Source organism: Phyllostomus discolor, chromosome 1 (genome assembly GCF_004126475.2).
Source record: "Phyllostomus discolor isolate MPI-MPIP mPhyDis1 chromosome 1, mPhyDis1.pri.v3, whole genome shotgun sequence".
NCBI lineage: Eukaryota > Metazoa > Chordata > Mammalia > Chiroptera > Phyllostomidae > Phyllostomus > Phyllostomus discolor.
In genome coordinates, this window is record NC_040903.2 from 84,770,084 (window position 1) to 84,790,834 (window position 20,751).

Genomic DNA, 20,751 nt, shown 5'->3' on the forward strand with positions numbered 1-20,751 from the left:
TCACAGACATCACACAACCTTTTCTGCCCCTGAAGAATTACAAAAAGGGCCATTAAATGCCTATGACAATGAACTTATACACATGTATGTGTATCATGAAATATCAGAAACCAAGGATCTTAAAAGTATACAGAAAAGGGGAAAATCACATACAAATAACCTCAAATCAGAATTGTATCAGACTTCTCAGAAGACAGTAATGGAGCATTGTATTTCATAACTCACATTCAACCCTACAATACTATGGATAGTCCAATTATCAGCCAGGGGCTAAATAAATGTATTAAAAGGTTGGAAGATTCCAAAATAATTTGCCTTCTATGCACTCCTTCTTAGAAGTTACTGGAAAATGTGTTCCATCAAAATGATGGGGTGAATGAAGAAAGAATAACATCCCGACAAAGTTAGAATTCAAACACAGAGGAGATCCAAAGGGAATTAGATATGGCAGAGAGAGGTAGACAAGAACTGTTCACTGAATCTAGGAAACAATTCATAGCCATTAAAACGAGAGCAAAGGGCTTCAGGAGAGGTGCCTTTTTCACCTATTCTCATTCAAAGGAAATATGACATTTTTATCATTTTGAAAATAGCTCACTATTTTTGAGAGATAGGATGGAAATGGGTGAGGATAAAGAAACTGAGATTTAGAGATATTATTTCTATCAGCGTCTCAAAGTACTTCAAGGACTTTGGAATTACACCTGGGAAACCATAATCCAGGGTAAATGCTTTATTCACAATGCATTGTATCAAAATTACAATGCAAGATAGAAAACAGTAGTGCTGTAGGATAAGTCATTTTTAAGAATAATTGCATATTTAATGTATAGTTTACAAAGTACTTTCACATAATATTTTGGTTATGATAAAGTGCTTCAGAAAGATTCTGAGAGAGAGGCGATGTGGGGTAAGTGAGTGGAGAATGGGGTATCTGCCAGTACTAATAATCAGGGTGGAGGTGGGGTGAGTGCCAGTAAATTCTCAAGATTCACTGTAAATCTTTCGTGGTATTATGAGGGGGGTTTGCAGGCAGGTGCAAATGTCCTTTGCCAGTGGTTTGAGGACTGAGCTACAACCTCTGATCGGGACACTGACTTGACTTCAAGCATTTACTAAGTGCCCGATGTGTCCAACTGATTTGGGCACTGCAGATACAAAATTTGTCACCTGAAATTCTGTTTGTTTTTTGGAGATTAAACAGTGTTAAATGGGTTGACTTTTTTAAGATGACAGTTTTTTCTCTTTAGCTGGAAACTTTTATCTTACTTATATTAATTTGAAATTTTCTAAAATGAAGTAAACATATCTCTTCTTAAATGGAATAGGGAAATCTGTCTCAAACTTAGATTTTTCTTCTATTGATGTCTGTGTTCTTTCTGTGGAATATGAAATAAATAATAGAGCTTTTTAAAAAATATGTTTCACTGTATTGGCCATTGCTCAAATAAATAGACCCATGTCTGAAAACATGTTAAACTGTTCTTTTTTAAAAGATAGTATGTTAGGAATAGTAAGCCAACGCTGTCCAACCTTTTGGCGTCTCTGGGACACACTGGAAGAAGAAGAATTGTCTTGAGCCAGACAATAAATGCATTGTGACATGTAACCACAAAACAAATCTCATTATATTCTAAGCAAATTTATGATTTTGTGTTGGTCCACATTCATAGTCATCCTGAGCTGCTGCAGTTGGACACCCCTCTGAGCATATGGGGTGGTGAAATACCACCTCTTTGTTTAGCCATGGAAGTAACCAACTGTGAAGCTGGCAAACCTCACAAATAGCAGATAAGGAAATGCTTAACTAAGTAACTGGCCTTTCCAGACCTGCTGGCCATACTCAAAATTTAGATGAACTGGGAAATAAAAGATGTATAACCCTTCAATAACTTCAGACATTTTCTACTTATAACACTTAACGTACTAAATCACTGAGCTTTCTTATGTCGTAGTTTCTTCATCTTCAACAGAAATGGGGAGGATTGTAATACTTGCCTACAAGAATCATTGTAAGAATTAAATAAACTAAGAGGAAGTATATATTGCCTGGCACATAATAGATGCTCATTAAGTGTGTGCTTCCCTTCTTTTATGCAAGGATTTTCCACCTTACAAAAAGCAGACAGCACTAAATGCATGACTCCTGCACCACCCAGAGAATCTACTTAAATGCCTGTTTCTTTCTCCCCTTTATATATAAGCTTCTCATTTCAAAAAGAGAAGTTGGGAACTTATCTCTTTGAAATTTAAAACATGCAGTATGTTTTTCTACATTGTTTCTCTAAGCTAACACTTGTACTTTTTCAGAGGAATTGAGAATATCAGTCATTTACTAATGTTAGGAATATAGAAAGGGCAAAGCTAGTCCATGCTAACCTTTTTCATCCTAATCAATTTACTGACTGAACTTCCACTGCCTTTCCATGATCTTTACACTTTCCCCATACAGGACTGGCTTACTCTTCATCAAGAATAGCGACCTCCTAAAGAACTACAGTGCCATCATAACACCCAACCAAAATTTGAAATTGGAACAACATTCCTATATATATTACCTGTTTCAAAGATGCTTAAATTTCGAATCTGGAAAAGGAAAGGAAATATTCTATGAAAATGTTTTATTTAATCAAGTTTATCTTTTTCACCTAAACCTTTCTGCACTTCACTCAACATATTATTTTTTAAAAAGAGAAATACTGAATTGAGATCTCAATAAATTTTTTCCTCATTACTTTATATGTTCTTTAATAGATGGAAATGAAACTTTTAGTACATTATACTAGAAGTCATGATGAATCAGCTTCTGAATCTTTTGCCAGCCACCCCCAAATTCCAGCCTTGCCTCCTACCCCAACCACTATTGTACTTTGAAAAAGTGAAAACATTATCAGAATAAATGAGGCAGATTCTTAAATGGGAACTGTGTTATATCTATGATGTTTAAATAATTACTTTCTGAAATATGCAAATATATGCATATAGGTATGTATGTATGTTGATAATACTAAAATATAGATATGTATGTGTATTTAAATATGTAAGTGTATGTGAGTATATATGTGCATAATAATACAAAATACCTTTACTATCTCAGTCATAAACATGTTAATTAATATCTACATTATTTTTTTGCTGAAATTTTTTCTAATTAGTTATCATAGCCATGTGTGAATATATGCAGTTAGGAAAGATTGTGCTTTTTTCATAAATATAGCAATCCAAATTCTATATATCTTCTAATTTTCAATCTAGAAATTGACATCGAACGCTGTGTGCGAGAATCAATCAACCTGTTTTGTTGGACTCCTAAAAGTGCTACTTACAGACAGCATGCTCAGCCTCCCAAGCCAGCGTCTGATAACAGTGGAGTCAGAGGTTCAACACCTTATTTCTCTGAGTATCCAGATACTCCAAAAACAGATCTGGTATGTATTTGATTTACAACCTCTAAAAGATGTATATTAAAACTAGTACACTCTAGTATCATTATTGCTTCCAATAATATTGCATAGGTCCTTTTGATGGAGCTATTTTCTAATATATGATTTTATTCATGCCAGTATTTCAGAAAATCTTTGTGTCTATTTGGTTATACAGTTAGGAAGATTGTTTTGACATATCCCTTCAAGTAACAAGTTTCACTTTTTACCTATGCAATTGTAGTATCTGTTTTTATGTCAACTTGTTATATACTGAGAGAATTACAGAAGCAAAGAAAGAATTATAAAAATAGAGAAATACTAAGAGTTGTTTTTTTAAGATTTTGTTTATTTATTTTCGAGATGGAAGGGAGGGAGAAATAAAGGGAGAGAAACATCAATGTGTGGTTGCCTCTCATGTGCCCCCATTGGGGACCTAGCCCACAACCCAGGCATGTGCCCTGACTGGGAATCAAACCAGCAACCCTTTGGATCGCAGGCTGGTGCTCAGTCCACTGAGCCAGGCCCAAGAGTTGTTAATAGAATTAGAATGAATACTTACTGACTGTTGATTAACAAAAGAAATAGCATTTTGGAAAACTACAGTTCAGATTTTTCAACATTTTTATTCTAAACATAGGGCTTTATAAATATGGTCATCTAAACTTTCATCTATAAAAATAATTCATATATCTCAAATATTCTAATATTACTATAATATCTAATCTATTTTCATGAAATTGTAATATAATTAGTATGGATATACAGTTTTTAAATACCTTAATAAATTTAATAGTATAGCCTCTAACTTTTAAATAGTAACTTTTTAATGACAAAACATTTCCAAATCATTTTAATATATGTTAAGCAGCAGCTAGCTAGACATTTTTGTAACTAGGTGTTTTTTGCAAAAATTCACAATTTCCCCCCTTTTGCACCTTCTGTGATTTTTCCATGTTCCCAAATATACAGGGGCATCCATGTTTTCACATTTTTCCATCATGATCTAATTGTGTGCATTAAAGACACGTATAAACATGACACAGATTGTGATTGAATTCAAAACGGTTTTGGTAATTACAATCCCCACCCCCAGAAATTTAGGTGTTAAACCAAGGAAAACAGCTACACGAATATATACATATATTAAATATTTAATAACATTTCAAAGTATCCTAAGAGATATAACAAGAATAAGAACCTGTTTGAGTAAAGAAATATCTGCACTGCATTTTTCCAAAAAGTGGGCTAGGCCTCTCTAGAAGAGTTATGTTCTCAAACACTATGAGTATTCTAGCAGATGATATTACTACCATCTAATAGATTTTGGTACAAGAACCCATCTGCTAAAAGTTGTTCTAAATTACCTGTTAGATAGCTTGAAACTTTGAAATTCAACAATTCTGTATAAAAACTTATTTCATAATTTTCTTCTTTTCAAATATTAAAATGTGTTCTCTTCATAACAAAAAAACATTAGTTCTCTTCTTCAGACTAGAGAGAGATCTTTTGGCAAATGAGCAGTTTTTAGGACACTGTAATATCATATAATGAAGGGAGAAGTGAATAGGCATAGAAATTGTAAGATAAGACTGAGTTGGTAGTTTGAAAATTCGGTAAAAATAAAGGTATGAGAGAATTAATAAGAGTATTTGGTGTCTGCTTAAAAATATGCTGGATTTTTAAAATACAGTTATGTCACTTAATTTTCAGGGGAATCTATAGCTAAGTATGATTATTCCTATTTTATAACAGGAACATGAAACTAAACCCAGAAAGGAATTACTAGTTTACACAGCTAGCAGATATATTCAGCTATCAAAATTGAACCTCAGGTCTTTATGACACCACCAGGATATGTTTTTTTTAATTAAAATATAATTCACAAACCATAAATTTCACCCTTTTAAAGTATAAAATCAGTAGTTTTTAGTATATTTACAAAGTTATGAATATCACCACTATCTAATTTTAGATTATTTTATCAGTGCCCCCCAAAAAAACTCCATATTTGTTACTAGTCACTCACCATCTCTCCCCAGCCCCTTGCAAACCTTAATCTACTTTATATCTATATGGATTTATTTATTCTAGACATGTCATAAAAAATGGAATCATATACTACATGGCCCTTTGTGACTGGCTTATTCATTTCTTTTTTTTTTTTTTTTGGCTTCTCTCATTTAGCATAATGTTTTCACAATTCATTCATGTTGTAGCATGTGTCAGTACTTCATTCCTTCTTAAGGCTGAATAGTGTTCATTGTATGAATATACTACATTTTATTTATCAATTCATCAGTTAATGGGCATTAGAGTTATTTCTACTTTTTGACTCATGAATAATGGTGTTATAAACATTCATATGCAAGTATTTGATTGAGTGCCTGTTTTCAATTCTTTTGGATATATACTTTGGAGTCATTTTTCTGGGTCATATAATAAGTCTGTCTAGCATTTTTAGGAACTGCAGAAATGTCCTGCAAAGCATCTGCCCCGTTTTACATTCCCCTCAGCAATGTGCGATGGTTCCAGTTTCTCCACTTCTTGGAAACAGTTATTGTTACTCTTTGATTATAGCCTTCTTAGGGGGCGTGAAGTGGTGTCTTACTGTAATTTTGATTATCATTTCATAATGATGATGCACATCTTTTCATGTGTCTGTTAATCATTCATATATCTTCTTTGGAAGTGTCTACCCAAATCCTTTGCCCATTTTTTTAATTAAGTCAGTTTTAATTGTTGAACTATAGAATTCTTTATATATTCTCAATAAAAGTTCCTTATTAGATACAGTATTTGCACATATTTTCTACCATTCTATGCACTTACCTTTCACTTTCTTGGTAATGTCTTTGAAGCACATAACTTTTTAATTTTGTTTATGTCCAGTTTATGAATTGCATCTGTCTTGTAACTATTAAGGTTCTGTGTCTTTGTCTTTTGAGAATTTGATTATGCTATATCTAAATGGGGATTTCTTTGAGTTTTTAGTACTTGGAGTTAATTGAGCTTCTTGAATATATAGATATATGATTTTACTCAAATTTTAGAAGTCTTCATCCATTATTTTTCTAAGTAGTCTTTCTGCCCCTTTCTCTCTGTCCTCTCCTGGTATTCTCACTGTCTGTGTTTGTTAAAGTTGATGGTATCCTAAAGGTTGTTTAGGCTTTGTTCATTTTTATCCATTCTTATTTCCTTCTGCTTCTCAAACAGGATAATTTCAGTTGACCCATCTTCTTATTTGATGATCTTTCTTTTGCCAGCTCGTGTGCTGTTGATCCCCTCCAGTGAACTTTTTATTTTAATAATTACACATTCAAGTTCATAATTTCTATTTCATTTATTTTTATAATTTTTGTCTCTCTAATGATGTTCTGTATTTGGTGAGGCATCATTCCTTTAGTTCTTTAGACATACTTTTCTTTATTTCCATAGCCACTGTTTCCTTTAGTTCTTTGAACATACTTAAACTGCTCATTTAAAGTCTTTGTCTAGTAAGTCCAACAGCTCATAGTTTCGTTGTTGTTGGTGCTGTTATTGCTGAAAACCAAACTTCTTAAAATAATATAATATAGAAACTCTGGAAACCAGATTCTGCCCTCCTGCCCAGGGTTTTTGTCACTGTTTGTTGTTGTCATGGTTGATAATATGTATTTGTTTAGTGACTTTTCTGAACTAAACCTATATAATTGTCAAGTTGACCACTGTTTAGTTAGCATAATGGTCAGAGAATTATTAGAGACTTCCTTAAGTTTTTCTACCCAGTAAGTCTCCCAGCCTTTGCTGAGGGGCTCTTTTCACCTCAGAGCACATTTTCAGCTGAGGCAGGCAGCCTGCATCTCTGCCTTAGCCTTCACCTCCCGCCTGCTCAGAGTCTTAAGGTGGGAGCTTAAGATCTTTTCAGATCTTCCTTGGTCATACAAACAGTACTACATATATATGGGTAGCCTTATAGATTTCCAGGAACATGTTGGAGCTTTTGAAGCCCTTATGGACAGTGAATTCCGCAGCTTTTAACTTTAATTGTTAATTATTATTGTGACCTTCTTGTTTGCCTCAACTGGTATGGCCACCACAGGCAGCTACAATACTGAACAATTTACTTCAAGTTTTCTTGGTTCCCTCCTAGTATTGTTTATTCAAAGTCTTCTTGGTTCAGATTTAAATGTGGTTATAATAGAAGGTAGATACAAAAAATAATGCATGCATGCCCTATAAAAGCATATTCATAAAATTAGGATAATCACAATTAATGTTTATATACAGGTGTGAGCAATGTATATTTATGATTTTTATACAAATAAATACAATAATTAATAAATAATAATATAAGAATAAACCCTGTGTTTCACATACTCAGAACTGTAAACATACTTTTGCCCACCCATGTATTATATATTCTTCGTCAGGTTCTATAACCAATAAAAATGGCTTTTGCAAATTGAAATATAAAGTGCACTCTGTACTAGTAGAATGGAAGTTAAACTGCTATGAGATGAAAACTTTGGTTAACTTTAATTTATACGTGCGTCTATCATATTAGTTCCCTGAAGCAGACTATTATAGCAGGAAGGAAACATGAACTTTGCTGTTAAATGGACTTGGTTTCAAATTCCAACCCCACTCCATTTTGGTTTTATAATCTTGAATAGTTTATACAGCCTCTCTATTTCTCTCTTTGCAAAAGTGAGCATAATTATTTGTAATTCCTACCTCGCAAGGGTATTCTATATAAAGCACTTAATTCAGCATCTGATACATAAATGGTACTAATCATTATTCCTTTCTTAGTAATTGAAGGTTAAATGTTTTAACTTTGAAAACTACCCAGAAATTTTATGACAATCTTTTGTATCTAAAGAATTTATACAAAAGAAGAGATGTTTGGGTTTCTCCTATTTCCATTCGGCTGTGCTAGGTTGATTGCTTTCCCTTTACATTTAGATGTCCCTACAAACAACAAGGGGTGGGGGTTGGGGGGGCACAGAGGGATGCTAGCTCTCCAAAGAAAGACCTTTCTGGCAGTTTCACCTCAGTAATTTTAGTTTAAGATTTCACTTTGACCTTTGTGTCTTAGTTTTAATACTGTTTGATCTTAAAATGACTAAAGAATTGCCAAAAGAGTTATTTTATCTACTGCCAATGGTTTTTCAATAAGAAATAGCTAAGGCTCTACTGGACAATTTTACCACTATTTGTTAATTGAAATATATATATGCACATACATATATAAAGTTATATCACTGATAAATAGAATGAAATGGAGTTTTTAAACTGAATGTGTTTTGGAAAAAGACTGTGGTCAACATCAGAATTCTTTAATATGTTTTTTTGTTCAATTATAATCACCATATTAATTTATTGAGGACTGATATCAGTTATATGTACACTGTGAATAAGCAAGAATTTTCAGTTCATAACTATGAAAACTAGCCTGGAATTTTATTAAATAAAGTAAATTTTATTTTATTTATATAATGTTAACTGTTTGCAAAACAGTCATTGAATTATTCTCAGTTTACTGCTATGCTTAAATGTGAGTTAAATATGAGTTTAGTATAGATATTTGTATACTATAAGTTGGAATAGCTTCTAAAAGTCTAGTATAAATGTCAGTCTTCAAAGTTGTATCTCTATAATAAGATCACTGCCTTTATAGTTTGAATAGTTTAAAAATAACACTACAGTGCTTATAATTTTCAGGTTTGCAGGTATGTTATTCTATTTGCCCCTAAACAAATCTTTGAAGTAAGTATTTTTGTCCACATTTTAGAGTTGAGGAAATTCAGAAGATTACTTAATGCAAGTTAATTTGTAAGTTGCCATTTTATCAATAGTGTAATGTTGTTTTACCCTTGTAGTCATTGAAATATGTGCATTAATGTACATCATGTCTTACACTGTAGTCATAGATTTTCAAGCATTTTTTGCACATTTTCTTCTATTTCCCTAATGCATATGTTTACTATACTCACACAGTCGCCTACATTCCTGCTTTTATATAAGTTGAAATGTTTTTTACAATAAGGTAGAGGGAAAAACAGCTATGTTTTGCTCACAAATTATGTTGAATTCAGAATGTACATCTAAAGGAGAGCTTAACACTGTTTCCCAAAATTATTTGGGGCAATAGATGATTCAAGAACAAAAGTTTAGTCTTGCATCTATTTTCTTTATTGTTTATATTATTATATCAGTACTTAATTACCTTTCCATAAGCAATCTGGAACTTTAGGGCAATGGAGTAGTACAATTTTAGTAAAAGATGAAGATTGGAAATCTTTGTAGCTAAATATAGGATAAAATTGGTCAACCCTATAGAATGTAAATAAAATAAAGAAGTTTGATAGCAAACAGTATCTTTTAAAGTTTGTTTTTCCATAGTGTATATAATGAATTCTTAACACCAACCCTTAGACCAAAATTAAGACCCCCCCCCCCAAAAAAAAGCCAGCATAAGAAAATATGTGGTAGTTGGATTTAGTGATAAGATATCAAAAGAACTTGATTTACTTGATTAAAACATGAATTTTTCTCCTGCAGTCCAAGTTTAGAGGAGAAAGGCAAACAAGTTCTAAGACTGACATCTCAAAGAATTCATTAAGTATTCTAAGCACACTTACAAAGTTATTTTTATAAGTTAGACTCCTTTAACAATCAGCTGAATTAGCCACATTGCCAAATACTGTTACATAATATTGTGTTTAAAATTTCTTTTTTAAAAATATAAAATTAATGCCAAATAACATGAAATTATTTTTTGCATAATATAAGTTTTGACAACATAAACATATGAAGGATTATGCATACATACTATTAACATTGAAGGTATTTAGGCAAATGAACAAAATCTAAAATATAATCTGAAAAAAGTTTATATATGACTTTAGAATATACTGTGTATACAAGACTACTAATAAAATATAGATATGTTTAGAGAATTTACTTTTTTAATTTTTAAAAAATTATTTTATTGTTGTTCAAGTACAGTTGTCTGCATTTACTTCCCACTACACCCCCCAACCCCAACCATCCCCACCTCCCTCCCCTGCTTCCATCCCCCCTTGGTTTTATCCATGCCTTAGTAGTTGTTCCTGAAAACCTCCCTTCCCCCCATTATCCCCTCCCACCTCCCCTCTGGTTACTGTCAGATTGTTCTTAATTTCAGTGTCTCTGGTTGTATTTTGCTGACTTGTGTGTTTTGTTGATTAGTTTCCACTTAAAGGTGAAATCATATGGTATTTGTCCCTCACCACCTGGTTTATTTCACTTAGTACAATGCTTGCCAGTTCCATCCATGCTGTTGCAAAGGGTAGGAGTTCCTTCTTTCTTTCTGCTGCATAGTATTCCATTGTGTAAATGTATCATAGTTTTTTGGTCCATTCATTTACTGATGGGCACTTAGGTTGCTTCCATGTCTTAGCTATTGTAAATTGTGCTGCTATGAACATTGGGGTGCATAGGTTCTTTTGAATTGGTGTTACAGGGTTCTTAGGATATAATCCTAGCAGTGGAATTGCTGGGTCAAAAGGCAGTTCCATTATTAGTTTTCTGAGGAAATTCCATACTGTCTTCCACAGTGGCTGCACCAGTCTGCATTCCCACCAACAGTGCATTAGGGTTCCCTTTTCTCCACATCCCCTCCATCACTTGTTTGTTGATTTATTTATGATGGCCATTCTCAATGATGTGAAGTAGTTTTAAAATTTACATCTCTCTGGATGGCTAGTGATGCTGAGCATCTTTTCATATGTCTCTGGGCCCTCTGTATGTCCTCCTTGGAGAAGTATCTGCTCAAGTCTTTTGCCCATTTTTTAATTGGGTTGTTTGTCTTCCTGGAGTGGAGTCATGTGAGTTCTTTAAATATTTAGAGATCAAACCCTTGTCTGGCATATCATTGGCAAATATGTTTTCCCTATAATTGGTTCTCTGAGAATTTACTTTTTTAACCATGAAAGAAAAAGCATGTTGAATATTTGATTCAAGAAGAAAAACACAGCAACTGATTCCATTTCTCAATGGAATTTTTTATTTCTTTTATTTTAGTACATATTCAAAGTATGCTGAACTGATAAGGTATAAAAGAATTCTGGAAATAATTTGTGAATTTATCATTGTCAACATCTTTGACATACAAAGTTTTCCTTTTCTCAAATCTTCAATGAAAGCAGAGGCTTTTCTTCATGGAAAGCAACAGAAGGCAATAGCTTTCTTAATCACAAAAAGCAATCAAATTTTAAATGGTGAAAGTTACCACCTTTTAAAATTATAGTGAGTAAAGTTTACCAGTGATAAGAGGTTTCCATAGTCTTAAATACAATAGAGGGTTGATTGCAGGTTCAACTGGCGTTCAACATTAACCAATATGTTAGGTTGACTCTGGTTCTTCACTTTTTGCTTTGTTCTCTTTACAGGTGGCAACCACCTTCATTAATGATCTGTTGCTGACTAAATGTGGCAAAGAATTCCTAGTTAAGTAAATAAACCACAAGATTGAGAATAGATGGATCAGTGACATTTGTTGTCATGTTGCAAATTAGCTTAGACTATAAAGGAATTGGAATGGAGAAAGGAATGGAAAAATCACACACTCAAGGGAACATTTAATGTTGGGGAAAGACACCCTTGGCATTAGATTAATAATTTCCTATACTGGGGAAATTTTTGTGATACAAGCTATGAAATTTTTTCTGCTTGTAGAATTATTTTCCCTGCTGGTAGAAGCACAAAGTATGTATAGTGATTCTCAATTTGTAACAAAATCTCTGTTTCTCACTACCAAAGTCTTCCTAGGGCATATGGATAATCTGTGTGATTGTCAATATCTTTTACCAACATCTTTTTTCTATCCTTTTACCATTCTGCATTTTAAAAGAGCAGACTTCATTCCTTAGTTGTTTTTGGCCTCTATTTTCTATGTCATATGTGAAGATGTACAACAAAGTAAGAGTGAAGCATGGTTGAGTCAAGCTGGTTTTTTCTTTTTTTTTTTTCATTTTGAGATTGATTATTTAACAAGGCTCTGCTTTGTGTGTGTGTGTGTATTCCTGTCTATTCAGATACATGTTTAAACATTAAGTGGAACTATTGAAAGGGGAGATGGCATTAATTTTGTGACTGTAAGATTTGGAGAAAGGAAAGAAATTCTTAGAATTCTTTAAGTGAGATGCTGGCAATGCCTTATCAACACCACTGAATTATTGATGAATTAACTGCTACTGTTTCAATTTCAACCTTAACTTTAACAGCAAATAAGTTTTCATGTGTAGTTTCCAATTTCAATAAATTCATAGACATACTAAAGAAAAAGTATGTCAGGCACATTAAATCTTCTGAATCCAACAGAATTGTTGTGAATGTGGGTGGCTGTGTACTTTCCAGAGGACTTTTTCATCATTAAATTTGCTGTTTACTGTTTTTGTCAGGTTTAGATTATTTTTGAGAATACATACTATTGTAATAGTGAAAGCTACTACATTGTACTTTTCTATAGTCTTCCATTCTTACTTTGAGATTCAAAACATCATAGAATTATTTAGCAGTTTTTACAAAATTGATCCAGTCCTTCAATTCTTAATAAGTCTTTATAATATTACCACCTACTTATGGTGAAAAGATATTACTGTTGCTCTATTTGTATAATAGTCATTGGATGGATGTTATTTTAAGATGTTGTTACACCTGTACTCAGAAATAAACTTTTTCAAGTGATCATGGAGCTTAAAAAAATAAATGGAAATAATGCAGAAAATATTCCTCAGATCATTATTTAGTAAAATTGGAAATAATAAAAATATTTTTATCACCTAAAAATTAAAAATGAACAAATCCCAAAATAAAATAAAGCTATGAATACCCTCTTTCTTAACTCTTCAGAAAAGGGAGATATTTTCCTTCGAAAATTCCAAATGAAATTTCTATATCTAGAAAATAATATGATAACCCTTCACATCAAAACCTATAAGGTACAGCTAAAATAGGTATTTCTCTTATCACTTTTGTAACATCTTACATATACTATGTATTTATTAATTGTCTTTATCAAGTTATATTATTTCAGATAGCTTTTGAAAGATAGATGGGATTTATACAGGGAAAGGAGATCAGGAATTTCATCACCGTGAGCAATCTCAACACCACCCTAATAAAAGACTTATGGAAAATAAAAATAATGATGCATATTCATCAAATTTTGTTTTGCTTACTCTTTTTCATGCACACTGTACTTTGGTAAAAAGGCCATTCACTGGAACAGGTCATGTTTCCTCTGCTAATGAGGGAGTTTGTACCACTGTGGAGTTCCACTGTTAATGTTCTGGTGTGTTGAGTATGCAGGGGCCAAGATTTTATGATAACACTCAGCTTGTGACTTTGAATATTAAGTACTCAAACAGTTGAAAGAAGCTGGGCAGTTGTAATTACTCACTGTAAAATAAAGGAGTTCTTAATTACACAGGCCTGAAATTAAATTTTAAATAACTTTATGTAGTTACTCTAATCATGCATGTAATCATCTTTTACTTTGAATATACCTTTTTAGAGTTTCATAGTGTAAGCCTACCATAAGGTTACCAAATTATCCAGTTACTATTCAGTTAGCTAGTCATACCTGAAAGCTGCATTAAAATTCTTGGACAAATTGTTGGTGATAAATACCCCACATCATTGAAGCAGGAATAAGTGATTTCAAGAATGTCATGTTATTGTCTTAATTTCATGTAAATTCAAAGGTAGAGAATAACACCATTTTATAATAGGTTTATATTTACATGGCTAAATTATTTTATTAGGTATACACATACATGCACACACAGATAATGTATTTATCTTTCCCTCTAGGACACGTTATTCTTTCTTTAATCTTAGGGAAAACTTTATTAAAAAAGTAATTTCTCTGCAGCATCATCCATTAACATGAGGTTGCAGCTTTGATCTTTTTTTCTTAATTAAATTTGTTGGAGTGACATTGATTAATCAGATCATATAGATTCCATGATAAGTGAAATAAGTTAGGAAAAGTTAGGAACCATATGATTTTTTCATATGTTCATATGTGGATATATTGTGAAACTGAAAGTAACAAATGAGCAAATGAAAAAAACAAAAAAAGTCTTATTCTTATATTCTCTTAACTTTATAGTCTTTCTCCATTCCCCTGATAAAAGTCACAAATTATTCTTTCCAACTGGGCTCTCACTTGATCTCTTAGGAACCTTCAGAATATTTAACTGTTCTCTTTTTCAAACATTACTTTTCCTGGGATTTTGGTATACCCCAATGTCCTCGTTTTCCTCTTTCCCCTCTGTAACCTCCACTCAGTATCTTCCACTGTGTTCCCCTGTCTTTCCATGTCATCATATACAGTACTTCTCAGTGTTGTGTGTGGACCTTTTTCTGTTCTGTCACAGACAGGTATTAGATGGTCCTATATACTTTGCATTGTATGTTTGCCATGGAGACCATTGTTAGCCCCAGCCCTAGCTTCTCTTGCTAGCTATAGGAGACCTGTATAGCCAATGCCTGCTCAACACGAGCAGTCTCTAATTCAACACGTCCAAAACTGAATTTATTTTCTTTTCGCCTTATTGCTGTTGCTCCTTCAGTATTCCCTACATCAATAATCACCATTAACCCCTGGCTGGCATAGCTCAGTGGATTGAGCGTGGGCTGCAAACCAAAGCATCACAGGTTTGATTCCCAGTCAGGGCACATGCCTGGGTTGCAGGCCGCGGCCCCCAGCAACCGCACATTGATGTTTCTCTCTCTCTCTCTTTCTCCCTCCCTTCCCTCTCTACAAATAAATAAATAAAATCTTTAAAAAAATAATCAACATTATCATTTCTCAACTTATTCAAGTAATTATCTAGATCCATCCTTGACTCCTGATTCACCTTCCATATTCAATTGAAAAGCCCTTTCCATAAATATGTCTATGTTTTTCTATCTCTGATGCCATCATTTTAGTCAAATTTTACCATCTTCTCTTATCTGCTTTCTACCACAATTTTCTGCATCCGTTCTTTTTCCTCTCTAATCTATTCTTCGGACTTTAGCATAATCATTTTTTTTTACTTAAAACAACAGTAGTTTTATTGTCTCATACTTCTGGAGGCTAAAAGTCCAACATCAAGGTGTTGGCAGAACCATGTACTCTCTGATGGCTGAATGTGAGAATCCTCCTTTGCCTATTCTAGCTCTGTTTCCTATAAGACAATGTGTCTGAAAGATGGTCTTCAAAATGCTCTGTAATACTTGTAAAAAATGCATATTTGAGGCTTCACTAACCTGTCTATCTCTTCACTAAATCTATCTCTGAGGGTTGACTCATGGAATCCATGGTTTTCTGAAGGTTCTAGGGCAGTTCTTCATATATGTGCATACAGTTTTCTCATGACTTTGCAGCTGAACAGAAATGTTTATTCATGGGGGATAGACTTAACGATAAGACGTTCATATTTATGATTACGTTGTTATTTTTATTGATTCTGTGTGTATTTTTATACTGATCCATTTGTTTTATAGTTACTTATGTCTAACCTTTTTTGGCAAGTTTACTTTCACAAACCAGAACTACCACCGTTTCACAGCGCAGCAGTCTCAGCCTGCTCACTCTCTGCACCTCTCCTTTTGTCTTTACTGCAAAGGACAAGCCCTCTTCTAAATCTCTCACTTCCTGCCCCTTCTTGTTCTGCAGTCAGAGGTACTGACCTATAACATTGGTGTTTTGAAACCTATTCATGTGGAAATAAATTAGAGTGAGAAATTCATCCAGGACTCAAAAACTTATGTTTTGTACTCTGTTTTATGATGTTTTCTCTCTTGAAATTGGTAAAAGGCGGCCCTATTAAATCAACTTAGAATGAATATAGAGATCTTAGTAATAAGTGCAGGGTGTTAATACATGAGTATATATGAGTATGAGCACAATTGTCATATAACATGGAAAGCATCAGTAATTGAAAGTGACAAACTGTTCTCCCTGCTAAAAACTTAAAAATGTGAACAATTTTACTTCAAGAGAAGAAATGTAGAGAAGTGAGAGAAATATTGCTAGGGTTTGAGGAAAAAACAGGAGACAGAATGATTTTTTAAAGCTTCAATTTTCCTTTTTTCCTCATAATCTTAAGAGAATTTTGACTAAGTTGTATTGATCCGGCAAACATTACTGAGCTCCTTCTCAAGCACTTGACAACTTAATCTGTTAAGGGCTTTACAGTTACAGAAAGGTCTTATAGTGGGGTGGACTGCATCTTTTCAAAGTGTCCTGCTAAGTGAGGACACTTGAGGAAAGGTGGTGGGAACATACATCTTCAGTTCAGACAGAGGGGAGGGAAATCAGCACTGCCCAGCCTCACCCCCATTACCACGGGCATGTTCAGTTTCCAGTCTCAGATGTTATTTAAAACAGAGCTTCACAAATCCAGAGTGAGCAAAACTGTTATCAGTTCATATCAACTTCCTTTTCCATGGTATGTAAGTTTCAAATTTGGGGGAAATTTAATTCAACACACCAGAAAACTATTTGGCAGGTGGAAATATTGTCTCAGGAAGAGATTAAAAACATGCCTTAGATTGTTGGAAGTGGTAAACTGGACCAAAATCCTTTGTAGGATGCAGCAGTTAAAAAGAAATAAGAAAAGGGGAAGGGTTTACAGGAACAAGTATAAAGGACACATGGGCAAAAACTAAGGGGGTGGAAATGGGAGGGAGGTGGGGAGCATTGGGGGTGGGCTGGGATGGGAGTAATAGATAGAAAACTATACTTGAACAACAATTAAAAATAAAAAAATAAAAAGAAGTTTACCAAAATACCTGAAGTGTCATTCTCTGTTTCCAGTCAAGAAACTGTAAGTTAGTGATGCATATTTTATCATTGCTTGTCCTCAGTGACTTTTGATATTTTTCCCATTTAAAAAATCTAATTGTTTAACTGCAGCAGTGTGATGCTTGAAATATTCAGATGTTAAAATATCATGTCACTATATTTTTAAACATTTACTATTATCCCTTTTTTGTGAGGTTATCCTGGAAAATTAAATTCATAGTTGCCTATTAAAAATGTTTTCTTTCTCTGAGTTACAGGAATCTCTGTATCCTCTCATCCTAAATCATCAAATTAGAAAATGACATTTTTTTATTGTGGAAATTTCACTTGCACAAAAGTCTGTTCTAAATGGAGCAGTGCCCTATAAGTAAGTGAAACAAGGGCAGAAAAGATGCCCAGAGCCAGACAAATACGACTGAATGAGCATTCGAAGATTTCTAGAGTGTTGTGTTGTAGCCAGTGAGAATGGCACCAGGTGTTATACCAGTGGAGTCAGACCAGACCTTGGTTCAGAAACCATGGTACTTGAGTTCTAGCTAAGAAAGAATTCAGAGCCAAGAATCAAACTATAAGAGAAAGTTTATTTAGAAAGTCACAGAGGTAGAGGAGGTGAGCAGTAGAAAAAATGGGCTGAGGAAACAAAATACAGAGGCAAAAGAAGGGGTCCTTGGAGTTTAGGAGAAAGAAGGGGAAAGGTAATGCCCCTGTGAGAGAGGAAGAAGGGACACAGGAAAGACTTGGGCATGTTCCTGAGAGGAAGAGCACTCTGGGTCCTCTGTCTTGAGTGTATTTGTCTGGGGGGCTCAGTGAAGGTGTGTCCTTTCAGGGTCATGGTCTCTACTGGTAAGTCATTAGTCAATGCAGCTGGTCCTGATGTCAGCCATGGTGTTGCCTCTCTGGTTTTGCTGCTTTTCTGTGCCTGAGCTGAAATGCAGCTGAGGCCTAGATGTATTTGATGTGGGTCACAACCTCATTGTCTGGGGCTTTCATGCTTACAGACTATTTTCCGGCCCTCTTCTTCATTCCCCTTCTAAGGGGAGTCTAACTTGCATAACTAGCAACATGCCAGAGGAGGAGAGGTCAGGGGAGGGTCCAAACCACATGACCAGCCATATGCTACAGGGTAGGAAAGGTTACCCTGGGGGCAAGCTCCTTGTTTTCCCAGTTTTGCCCATTCCTAGACTCCCGGGACTCTCCACCCTGCTGACCTTCTGTGCCTGGCCTGTTGTCCTTGCTCTGCTCATGTCTGCATAACTGCCTCCCACACATTGGGGAAGATTTCTTTTTGGGGCAGGGGTTGTTGTGCTGGGAAGGAAAAGAGAGCTATTTAGAAGTTCTGGGCAGGAGGATGTTGGGGATGGATTTCTTGATGGGAAACACTTAAGAAAATAAATGTTACTGTCATATCTGTTGAAAATAACCATTGTCATGATATTTGGTAGAATATGCTGCCAGGATTGGCCCAACCTAGCAGCTGAACTGATCTGAGACAGCGCACACTTCCCTACAAACATCACTCAGTACTTTGACACAGCATTAACATATCCACATTGTAGTTGCTAGGAAGGTTATGTTGCTGACAGTTTTTATTCCTCTGCAGACCGATTTAATTCACTATTGATTTGAGACAGCTCCTGTAGCAATGTTTTTTTCACCAGTAAGTCTCTAGAATACATTTTCTTCATGAAGAGCAATGGGCTCAGATAGGGTAATTCTGACTTCTAATGAATATTTGGTATCTTGCACTGAGATCTTCCTTATGAAACATCAAAGTTCAGGGATGTCATTTTGTGTCTCAATGACATTCCGTGGCATTTAAAGGGAAATGAATTCTGGCGCAGTTCTACAGAAAGGCTAGCGACAACAGACCTAGCTGTTACAGCCAGGATTCAGTCAGTCTAATGACTTTCACAAGCCCAGGGTATAAAAAGGCTGTTTATTCTTGCCCTTCTCCCAGCATATCCCATAAAATATGCAAAATAAATAAACAAGCCATATTATGTGAGAAATAAACCTACTACTACAAATTCAGTCTGTTAACCTGATCTATACAGGTGCTAACACAGGACTGAACAAAGAAAGGTGTACAATGAAAAAAGACAAGACAGCTTTTATCTGCAACATTCTCACGTCTTCAGGGAATCATTGCTAAAGCTTCTTTCTTTCTTTGTTTCCCCCAATGACAAAATTAGCAAATTAAAACCTTGCTAAACTGGAATCATTCTAAAATACATAAATATGAATTATAGATTATTGTTCAGAAATCTTACAGAAATTAAGTAAAAAAACACTTAGCAAAGAGTAGTTGAGTCCTACAGACTTAACTGATAGATTTTATACTTTTATATTATCAAATAAATATTTGGATTAGTTTAAGATTAATAAAATGTTTGTTTTCTTGATTGAACTAAATGGTCCCCATTGATTCTAAATAGCCCTTATGATAAATTAGATTCCCACATGTATTTATATTCATTTCTAAATTTTTCCATTTATATTTATCTGTTTCAGTTTTTTCCTATCCAGTACCAAGAGTTTATTAAAATAATGTAATACATTTGGCACTGTGTTTTTACATGAATTGTAGAATGTCTTTTTTCTCCCTCCCCTGAGAAAAAAAAATCATTTTGGTATATGTATAAGTAGGGAAAATGTACAAATGATATGGTTTTATTTTTCCCAAAAAGAGTATGTCTTTCTACTCATTCATATCTTCTTTTTTTTAAGTTCTTCTATGACATTATATAGTTTTCCTGCTTATTTCTTATTAGGATTATGCCTGTTTTAGCTTTCTGTTGCTATTATTATTATTGGGATATTTTATTATATTTTCTAAGTTTTTTAATGTATAGAAAGATTGTTGGCTTTACAAGTAGTTTGGTATAATGATTAAGTATACAGACATGATTTCTTGAATCTCAGCTCTGCCACCCTATGTGATCAGTTTCCTTATTGTCCATAATTAGAGATAGTAATATTAAATACTTCATGGTGGTGTTGAGAGGATTAAATTAGTTAACATATATAGAATGCTACTGGCATACACTAAGCACTGTGAGTTTTCATAAACATCATCATTGTCCTTCCTCAGCCATATTATTGTTCTCTCATTGTAATAGTTTTTCAGTTGATTCAGATTTTCCCATTACATATCATCTGCAAATTATTGATAACTTTTTCTCTTTTCCAATTTTATACACTTTATATCTTTTTTATTATTTAATTACTTTACCCACTTTCCCTTAACTGTTATATAACAGTGGTAGTGGTGGACATCTCTATTTTACACTTAGATTGTAATGTTTTTCAGTTTTGGAGCTTAAAAGATAAATATTCTCACGTTATGAGAGTACACTCTGATTTCTTGAGAGCTTTATGAAGTGTCTTTTCAACAGGTTGTTCTAATATTAAGTAGGAAGTTAAGGTAAGCCATGACTATTGACTCCTGAGCTCTTTTTCTCATGCTTCAGCTTTGGAATCAGCTCTAAATCTAGGCTTCCT

At 34.0% G+C, this 20,751-nt stretch overlaps 1 protein-coding gene across 2 annotated transcripts in view; it reads left to right on the top strand.

Annotated features, from left to right (window-relative positions):
- Window positions 1-20,751, top strand: part of TBCK (TBC1 domain containing kinase) — a 186,422-nt gene that overhangs the window by 121,735 nt on the left and 43,936 nt on the right. For both annotated transcript variants that reach the window (XM_036025646.1, XM_028507475.2), the window contains exon 23: window positions 3,256-3,428. In XM_036025646.1, the coding sequence (XP_035881539.1) occupies window positions 3,256-3,428 (173 nt within the window). The remainder of the gene's footprint in view (window positions 1-3,255; window positions 3,429-20,751) is intronic.